This window comes from Perca flavescens, chromosome 15, assembly GCF_004354835.1.
Source record: "Perca flavescens isolate YP-PL-M2 chromosome 15, PFLA_1.0, whole genome shotgun sequence".
Classification (NCBI taxonomy): domain Eukaryota; kingdom Metazoa; phylum Chordata; class Actinopteri; order Perciformes; family Percidae; genus Perca; species Perca flavescens.
Genome location: NC_041345.1, coordinates 28,682,270 through 28,692,748, shown reverse-complemented (window position 1 = coordinate 28,692,748; position 10,479 = coordinate 28,682,270). Strand labels below are relative to the sequence as shown.

General features: G+C 42.0%; 1 protein-coding gene across 1 annotated transcript; it reads right to left on the bottom strand.

Annotated features, from left to right (window-relative positions):
* Positions 1 to 1,784: 1,784 nt before the first annotated feature.
* Positions 1,785 to 9,699, bottom strand: LOC114570212 (NACHT, LRR and PYD domains-containing protein 12-like). Its single transcript, XM_028600468.1, has 7 exons — positions 9,696 to 9,699; positions 6,877 to 8,632; positions 5,693 to 5,866; positions 3,775 to 3,948; positions 3,449 to 3,622; positions 3,050 to 3,096; positions 1,785 to 2,329 (listed from the first exon to the last, which is right to left on the bottom strand). Exons 1-7 carry the CDS (start codon positions 9,697 to 9,699, stop codon positions 1,785 to 1,787), a joined length of 2,874 nt encoding a protein of 957 aa, XP_028456269.1.
* Between the last annotated feature and the right edge of the window lie 780 nt (positions 9,700 to 10,479).

The following is a 10,479-nucleotide window of genomic DNA, read 5'->3' as shown; positions in this document are numbered from 1 at the left end:
CTGTATCCATTTTTTTCCGGCACCCCTAGTGGATGGCTACCTTACCTTACCTATAGGCCAGTTTGAATATCATCAGTGTATTTTCACTAATAGCAATAGAAGCTTGGCGCCGTCCAAGACGATTGTGATTGGTTTAAAGAAATGCAAACAAACCAGAGCGTTTTTTTTAAAAATTCTATCCCAGTAACCAGACGGCACTCCGCAGCGCTGTGGAGTGCCGTCTGGCAATGCACGACTGATAACGTTCTCCCCAGACCACCGATGCACGCACACTCGCTGTGGTAGAGCACTGAAGGCCGTGTGGAAAGCTTCTGTACACCCCAGAAAAAGCTCAAGTCTCATCACAATGGCCTGATGTACGCTGCACACTGATGCCATGAAACAAGCCATGCGAATTCCAGTTCAGATACCCCCTGTGGAGGAAATGCCAGACGACCCAGTTGGACACGCCAAACGGAGATGGCATCATCGATAGACTGCTTAGCTTTTGAGGTATGCTAGCATATAGTTTTGTAAACTTGTGTGTGACTTTAGCATATAAATGAACGTCTAATAGCCTACATACAAGTTCACACAATGCTGATGAAGCCTTCCACTGCCAGGGAAAGCAATCTGCGACTGTTGGTTCTAAGCATGGGCACGCGGAGGCAATGCAAATAAAAAGAACCACCAAAAAAAAAATCCTTCACTCCAAAAAAATAAGAATTTGTGCTTTGTCCTTGTCGATTCAAACAATCCTAAATGTGCCACATCTAAATAATGTTTATGAGAAGAAAATGCATGATATAGTCTACTGGTTCTTACTCCACCGCACTGAAATGCAAAATATTTTATCAATCGAAAATGTTAACTGCAATATTTTGAAGACAATCTCATGACTGTATGAGGATAATGAAATCAAAGTGTCCTTTACTGACTTGATATCTTTTGGAAATTAAGAAGTTGATCTACATGTTCCGTGGTGTTATTGTACTTCCTCTTCATTTATTTGACAGCAAAATTAAGATTTTACATAAAAACGAGAATATAAAATACCACCAATTAATAAACTTGAGGTTTCCAACCATTTGGCTTGGAAACGCTATGTCTAGTTGGATTCCTTTGCCATGTTTTAGATGTAAGGCCTCAACAGGTCAAATAATCAAATATTTCACACAAACAAATCAAAGATTAGAAAACAGTATAGAACCTCTGGACTAAACAACCTAACTGTAAATATATGAGCTAAAACTAGCTCCCGCTCGAGAGCTACAACAGTAACTTGCTGCTTTAACATTGACGCTTAAGTATGAACTATCTAATAATGTCATATATGATGCAACATCACAGAAACATTATACTGCCGAATAAGAACTTTCACTTTTGATGGTTAAAGTAGCTGATAATACTTCTGTGCTTTAAAATGTACGATTTTTCACTAGGGCTGCAACCAACGATTATTTTCATTGTCGATTAATCTAGTTGTTTGGTCTATAAATTGTCAGAAAATGGTGAAAAATGTCAATTGGTGTTTTCCAAAGCTCAAGATGACGTTCTCAAATATCCACAACTCAAAGATATTCACTTTACTCTCACAGAGGAGTGAAGAAACTAGAAAATATTCACATTTAACAAGCTGGAATCAGAGAATTTTTACTTTTTGTTTCATAAAAAATGACAAACCGATTCATCAAGTATCAAAATAGCTGGTGAATAATTTAATAGTTAACAATTAGTCTATTCATCTTTGCAGCTCTAATGTACACATTGCAGATTAAAGAAGCTACAGCAGCACACTCTCCATCCTACAGCTCACCCAGAGACACTGAGGATTGAGACCCAAAGAGGAACCATAACCCAAACCCAGGATAGAGGGGTTCTGTGAAAGTGGTGCTGAAGGTGTGGAGAAGGATCCGTTTGTCAGAGTAGACTCTGTAGAAGGACAGAAGGCCAGCAGGCCAGTCCACATACACTGCTACTCTGTGAGAGATAGAATGGGGTAGAGGAATGTCTGTCCTTGTGTTATTGTGACAAATCGAGTAACAGTTCACTTCAGAGCACTCCAGACTCCACGACTGCTCGTTTCTTCCGAACCTGCAGTCGTCGCTGTCTCCCCCCCGATAGATCCCGCCGTAAGTCACTGATATGACAGCCTCTCCATTCCAGTTCACCTCCCAGTAACAGCGACCGGTCAGAGCTTCCCTGCACAGCAACTGATGGCAGTGGTCGAATCTCTGCGGATGGTCAGCGTATGGCTGCTCGTCGTCCACCCAGGTCACCTTCCTGTTGTTGTTCGACAGCTTAAGGTATCTGTTTACGGTGTTTGTGTCCAGTGTGAGTTCACAGGCATCTGATGGGGGGGAAAAAAAGCAACCGGTTTATTAACTAACGCACTTTATACTGTATGTTGATTTATTTTTTACATTTTAGCTATCATTTAACATTGTTGTGGCCTAAAGTCATTCTTACATTCTACATTTATATAACATTTCAATTAATTAAATCTGTTAGATAAATATAATTTAAATCATCTATTCTTAAACTTGCAAAGACTGGGCCATAAAATGGCAACAAACATTACCATATTAATAAATGCTCATTTAGATCTATTAGTAATTTAAAAAAATCTAATTAAGAGCTGTTCATTTTATTAAAAACTTCATAATGACTTAATAATGACTTATTTTTTTCAAATAGAGTGAAATGCAGACATAGAAGCATTTTAATTCCACTTCCAACATGAAGGGATTAAGTGACAAGGCCTTTTTTCGATACTCAATACTTAATATGTAATTTGGTTGGTGCCCAAAAAGTATTGAATTCAGTAACCAGCCCTAGTAATAATAAACTCTACTGGTAAAGGGAGGTTTAGCCAATTCTCCATCAACTGCTAAGCACTCCGGATCTTGTTCAATAAAATATTGAAACTGTAACCTCATCTCATATTGTACTTTCAACGCCAGGAAGGATCTATTTTTGTACAAACACAATCTTATGCCATCATATAATCTTTCATTTTAAAATGCAACAGTTGATAAAAAAGTCAACACAATGTAGTTTTTACACTTACACTTCCTGACACCAGGTGTCAGCCTCTGCTCTCCGCAATCATCCATCCTGGAGGAAGAAACAAAGAAGCTTCCTCATCAGTAATCTTCATAAACTCGTGTGTATGTATTTCATGCACATTTAATGTTAGTGTATATACTTAATGGCTCTGACAATTATGTAAGGTAATTATGTAAAACCTGTCTCTAGTGTCTTGTCTTAATAAATCAAAGTTATAATCCTTTTCCATCCTAGTTGATTTGCGGGCACCTGTGTTTACTGGTGTTAACATTACACGTGTTGAACAGCTACTTACACAGCTACTTGAACAGCTGTAAGAAATACAGCAGAGACCTAAATTTAAAACTGATGCAATGTCTATTTGTGTGCTATTTGTCACTGGTGTGTTGTCTGCCCATACCTGAGTGTGTCCAGTCTCCACTTTGGATTCTTGAGTCTGGCAGAAAGCAGCTTCACGCCTGAGTCTCCTGGATGATTGTAGCTCAGATCCAGCTCTCTCAGATGGGAGGGGTTGGATCTCAGCGCTGACGCCAGAGAGGCACAGCCTTCCTCTGTGACCTGACAACCTGACAGTCTACTCACACACACACACACACACACACACACACACACACACACACACACACACACACACACACACACACACACACTTTGTCTTCTGTTGTCCATACCTGAGCGTGTCCACTCGCCACTTTGGATGTAATGAACAAATTGTTGAATACTGACCTCAGAGTTTCCAATCTACAGTACTGACTCTTCAGTCCAGGAGAGAGCAGCTTTACTCCAGAATCCTGCAGCTCATTGTTACTCAGGTCCAGCTCTCTCAGGCTGGAGGACTGCGAGCTGAGAACTGAGGCAAGAACTTCACAGCTTCTCGCTGATGCTTCACAGCCACTCAGGCTGAGGAACAATTTCAGTCAGACAAATCATATTTTTAGAAAGAAAACTAACTGTCTTACTCTTAATTTCCACTGGTTGCGGAACGGCCCCGTCAGTACCCACCAGTTCCGGATTTGTTAAGTAACGGCTGCGGCCATGACTGACAGCTGAAGTCACGAGGACCCACAAGTTCTCGCAAATTCACAAAACCAACAACAGTTTGTTACAATCCAGAGGAGTAGAAGGGAAACAACTCTGTGCTGTGTTTTCAAGGTGTAGTGCAGGGATATATGATCCGCTGTGAGCACGGTGTATTTTATTTTGAAAATTAACAGGATGTTTTATCTTGTTTCTGTGCTCGAATTCCTGTCCCGCACAATCTGAATTGTGCTGAATGGCTGCGGAGCTCTCCGGTGTCCGGTAAAAATAAATGCTCTGCGTATCGCCGGTGCTGGGACACAGTTGGAACGCAGACGTTCCACAGTCAGTGGAAATACACACATTGACTTTAAAGATTATTTTTTGGGTCTTTTCCCTTTATTATAGTGACAGGGATAGAGAGATGGGGGATGACACGCAGCAAAGGACCGCAGGTCGGTATCGAACCCAGGTCGCTGCAAAGGTCTCAGCCTACGTGGGGCGAGCGCTCTTACTGGGTGAGCTAGAGGCCGTCCATGGATGTTGACTTTAATGGAAACCTATTGACTCCGCCGCTGTTCCGCAGCCGTTCCGCAACCAGTGGAAATTGGGCATAAGACAGCAAATCAGCAGCATTATTAGATCTTGGTGGAAGCAAGCTGCATGCTGATTGGCTCACTGACACATATTTACTCCTCAGGTATTGAAATTGGGTATTAAATGATGAGGACTTTTTCCGATACTCGATATTTAAAGGTCCCATGACATGGTGCTCTTTGGATGCTTTTATATAGACCTTAGTGGTCCCCTAATACTGTATCTGAAGTCTCTTTCCCGAAATTCAGCCTTGGTGCAGAATTTCAGCCACTAGAGCCAGTCCCACAATGAGCTTTCCTTAGTATGTGTCTGTAAATATTGAGGAGGAGAGAGGGATGGGCAAGGTGGAGTGTGGGGGAGTGGCTCGTTTGAAAGCCATGAGCTTATGACCTCATAAGGAGCAAGATTCCAGATTGGCCCATCTGAGCTTTCATTTTCAAAGGCAGAGCAGGATACCCAGGGCTTGGTTGGGGGGACCATAGGCAGGTTGGGGGAACGCATATTAATGTTGAAAAACCTCATAAAGTGAAATTTTCATGCCATGGGACCTTTAATATGTAATTCGGTTGGTGCCCAAAAAGACTTGAATTCGGTACCCAGCCCTAGTAATAATAAAATCTACTGGTAAAGGGAGGTTTAGCCAATTCACCATCAACTGCTAAGCACTCAGGATCTTGTTCAGTAAAATATTGAAACAGTAACCGCATATATCAGCGCCAGGAAGGGGGTTACATGAATTAAACCTAACCAAGTAGTTTTGTTTGAATTCACAACTTAAGCCATGTGTTCCCCGTGTTTAAAACAGCGACTGTAGTGGAGTGTCACAGTTTGACACAAGGCTACCCATTGCGTTGACAAGTGACAAAGTGTTAGTATGTGACGCCTTGGGATGAGAACGTGTCCATAAGTCCAGAAGAGTTGTATCATTAAAGAATGAATTGAGCAGCCAGGACGTCTTTGAATTTAGTGTTAACTATATACTATAGATAGATAGATAGATAGATAGATAGGTTGATTGATTGATTCTGACCTGAGCGTCTCCAGTGTACAGTGTGGACTCGCCAGTCCAACAGAGAGCAGCTTCACTCCAGAATCCTGCAGCCCGTTGTTACTCAGGTCCAGCACTCTCAGACTTGAGGACTGCGAGCTGAGAACTGAGGCCAGAGCTTCACAGCTTCTCTCTGACAGATGACAGCCACTTAGCCTGAAGTGATATAGACAAACACTTACAGTTTCTATTGTCCACAGTGTAAAAGCAGCACAATGTATTGCTTATTGGTTTTTAGGTGGTTTTAACAACACACACTGCTTTAAAAAAGGCAAATAATGTGATTCTGTACTCGGAAACAAACTGGGAATGATCTTCTTGTCTGTGGGTACTACGGCTGCTAAGTCAAAAAAGTGTCTAGTCGAGCAAAGTATGTAAATTAGGTGCTCAATGCAACACACCCAGAGGGCATTTATAAGAGGCCTGAGGCTACATCCCCAATAATATGTTTTACCGCATAACTTTTGCTATGTTTACGCCTGGCGTCCACACTACTCTGGCTTTTATTGAGCCCCTAAAACAGAGACATTTAGAAACGCTGCTGACCCCATTTTAGTTTGAAAACTCCAGGGTTGCGATTTCATCTGGACGGGCAAAAACGGAGACCTTTTGGAAAAGAGGACGCAGACACCCATGTTCCCTTCCTTATTGGGACTTATTTAGCATGCCTGGCAGCTGGATTTTTGCAGTAGCACAAATCCTGCGGGAGAATCGCAGGATCACATATTGCACGAAAATTCATCTTGTCAGGTTTCAAGTAATGCGTTTGTGTCCAAAGCAGCGGTCCAAACCAATCAGCGTCCGGTGAGGAGCTAATAGCAGCCAGGGGTGTGGTTTAGGTGTGTGTATTGGCTGCAACTGTTGATTCAAAACAGTTTCCAATGACTGCTTCTTAGATGGTTCTGTGTAACAAACAATCTGGCTAATAAGGTTAGGTCCTATAAGTCCCGACGTCTCCTTCCGTGATTTGCCACACCCTATCACGTGACTCATTTTTGGAAGGAAACAAACATCAGCCTTGACTACCAGTGGTTAATTCAGCATGTATAACGAACTGTTGTGCAGTTAAATTTAGCATTTTATAATGCTACAACTGCCTACATTAACATTACATCTTTAAGTACAACGTGGCAATGGTTTGTATGTATAGTTATCAGTGCACCTACAGAGCTTTGTTTGAGGCTTTGATGACTGGCAGCAGCCTCAGGAGACCTTCCTCTGAAGCAGAGTACTTCTTCAGGTCAAACACATCCAGGTCTTTCTCTGATGACAGTAAGATGAAGGCCAGAGCTGACCACTGAGCCGGAGACAGTTTGTCTGTGGAGAGACTTCCTGAAATCAGGTACTGTTGGATCTCCTCCACTAGAGAATTTCCATTGAGCTCGTTCAGACAGTGGAACAGATTGATGCACCTCTCTGGAGATGGATTCTCACTGATCTTCTTCTTGATGTACTCAACTGTTTCCTTATGGGTCTCGGAGCTACTTCTTTTCTTTTTAAGCAGGCCTTGTAGGTGAGTGCGTTTTGTTTGCTGTGAAAGACCCAGGAGGAAGCGCAGGAACAAATCCAGGTGTCCATTTGGACTCTGTAGGGCCTTGTCAATGGCATACCTATGGACCTCTGCTGTAGATGTGCGGGAGAAATATAACCCCAGTCTTTTAATGGTTCCCTCTGTCTCAGGCATTACATTTTTGTTGCCATTAATGAGTGACATCTCCACATAAAGAGCAGCCAGAAACTCCTGAACACTCAGATGGACAAAGCTAAACATCTTGTCCTCATCCTTCCTCCTCCCTTGTTTAAAGATCTCTTTCAACACTTCTGAATACATCGAGGCTCTACTGAAATCAATGCCACTCTCTCTTAGGTCTTTCTCATAGAAGATCAGGCGGCCTTTTTCCAGTTGATGATAGGCTAATTTTGCTAATGACTGAATGTACAGAATTGTTTGGCCACACTTCTTTTTTGTCTGATCAATCTGAAACTCCAAGAACTCTGTGTACATCTCAGTCAGGGTCTTGGGTAACTCGCCATTTTCATCTGCTCTCAACACATTGTCCAGAACTGAAGCGGTGATCCAGCAGAAGACTGGGATGTGGCACATGATGTGGAGGCTCCGTGATGTCTTGATGTGGGAGATGATTCTGCCGGCCTGCTCCTCCTCTCTGATCCTCTTCCTGAAGTACTCTTCCTTCTGTGGGTCGGTGAACCCTCTGACCTCTGTCACCATGTCAACTAAGTCAGAATGGATCTGATTGGCCGCTGCAGGTCGAGTGGTTATCCAGATGCGAGCAGAAGGAAGCAGATTCTTCCTGATGAGGTTCGTCAGCAGCACATCCACTGAGTTTGGCATTGTCACATCAAAGTCGACTGCCGATGTTTCATCAGTGAAGCAGTCCAGTTGAAGACGGCTCTCATCCAGTCCATCCAAAACAAACAGAAGCTTGAATTCACTCTTGTCGTAGTTGGTGTTTCCTGAAGCCTGTAGTTTTGTAAAGATGTCATTGAGAGCCTCACGCTTGATGTCTTTGCTCTCCCTGATACATTTGTGAATGAGCTCTGCCAAACTAAACTCTACTCCCTTCAGTAAATTCAGCTGGCGGAAGGTAAAAAGGAATAGAAGGTGCACATCTTGATTGGCTCTTCCTTTAGCCCAGTCCAACACAAACTTGCGCACTAGGAATGTTTTGCCGATTCCTGCAGTTCCATTGGTCAGCACTGTTCTTATGGGTCTGTATTTCCCAGAGGGAGGTTTGAATATGTCGCTGGAGTCAATTGGTTTCTCTGTTCCTGCTTGCTTCCCTGCCATCACAATCTGAATGACCTCATGCTGTGTGTTGATGTGTACGTCACCCCCGACTGTAATGTACAACTTGGTGTAAATATCATCCAGAGGTTGCTCATCCTTCTTTTGTGCCCACCCTTCTTGTGCACATAAAAACGTGTCTTCGAGGTTTGATTGGAACTTTTGTTGGTAATATGTGATTGGTTGTAGTGATTCTGATGCTGGCAATGTCACATCTGTATGGAACAAAGTAACATGAAAAATAGTATTAGTATCGGTATCATGAAGCCATTTTCTGACTTTTTGATGATGGGTTACTTTTTGAAGGGAGCCAGGAGAGTATTGTAAGTCTGGTGAACACAGCGAACTATTATCAGGATAAATAGCACATTTAGAACATTTAAGTCCAGTCACCCTGCAGCCTGGTGGCTCCATTTAAGGGCACTACTACATTTTCATGTAAATACATCCACAATTTCTTACGTACACATGTATCCATATTGATCCTAATTATGTGTTGACATGTCAAGGCACTACTGTATTGCAATGGACTATCCATTTCCTCAAGTAATTATTCAATTTGTCCATTTGTAGGTTCAGGGAGAAAGTTAGTTTTTCCATATTATGTATTTCTTTTAAAATTCAAATCCATTCCCCTCTAGTTGGGGGCTCTTTAATTAGCCATTTTCTAGTTACAGCTTTCTCATCAGCTGCCAACATAATTTTTTATCAAGTGCCTATCACTAGAATTGATTATGGATGTGAGATTGCCAAGATATATTGTACAGAAAACATGTTTAATGTCAAAGCCCATTATTAATTTAATCTTTTCCACTATTTCTAAACTTATATTGCTGGGGTAGCAATATACGTTTAAAAAAAAATAGAATTACTGATCTGTTAAAGCCAAATCGTTGCAGTGTTAAATATAAATATTCCCACCGGACAGAATCAAATACCTTTTCGGCATCAAGGTGGAGAACTACGGATTTATCCTTTTGCTCATATGCTCCATTAAGTGTAAAGCCCGTCTTACGTTCTCTTGTGTTTGTCTGTTCTTAAGGAACCCCGTTTGGTCATCACCTATTATGTCTGGAATTATGTCTTCTAGTCTTTTTGCAATGATTGAGGTGTAAAGTCTGTATTCCAAATTTAGAATCGATATTGATCCGTACGAACTGCACTTGGATTTATCTTTACCCATCTTTGTAATTACTAAGATTATTGTTTGTTTCAGTTTACTTTCACACTGCACTCTGCCAAACGCACCAAACACTGTAAACACGTGGTTGAAACGGTGGCTTGTTTATTGGACAGAATATCCAAAACTCGCCGACACTTCTGGTCTCAGAAATAATGGAGCAGCAACAAATTTCTTTCAAACTTCTTGGGTTTTCTGGTTCTGCTTTAGGTTCTAATATTTTAGAAGAAGGTGAACATTGTGAGCAGCTGACAGACAACAAGTTAAGGAGAGAAAGGGCTCTGATGAGAGAGAGAGAGATGATGATGATGTGTTGTCACACAGACGGTAAGCGATGTGTGGTCATAATAGCTTATGGATCTGAAAGTCATCATCCATTAAATCATATATAAGTGTGTAAATTGTGTGCATGGTTGAAATTGCAGGCTAGTAAATGCTCTGTTTTTGGTTCACTTCCTGTATTTGGGTTGGATCGTGTTCTCACCTAAAGTGAACTGAAGTCTAGTTCACCTGGAAGCGAACTGAGACCACGGTTTTCTAAGGGCATTTTCACACAGACAGCCTTTAGTTTGGTTGAATCGAGCTAGAGTTCATTTGCCCCGCTGGTGCGGTTCGTTTGGGCAGGTGAGAAGGCGGCAATCTAACTTTGGTGCGCACCAAAAGCGGACCAAACAAGCGTACCGAGACCTGCTTGAAGAGGTGGTCTCGGTACGCTTTCAATCGAACTCTGGAGCAGTTTGTTTGTGGTGAGAACGTGATACGTACACGAACCGCACCAACTAT

What these genes read in the sequence shown, in the direction of transcription:
- LOC114570212 (XM_028600468.1), bottom strand. An exon ending in AAAGCCTCAAACAAAGCTCT is followed by an intron (nt 5,867 to 6,876) that starts GTAGGTGCACTG and finishes ATATCACTTCAG; the next exon opens with GCTAAGTGGCTGTCATCTGT. An exon ending in TGTAGATTGGAAACTCTGAG is followed by an intron (nt 3,623 to 3,774) that starts GTCAGTATTCAA and finishes GTGTGTGAGTAG; the next exon opens with ACTGTCAGGTTGTCAGGTCA.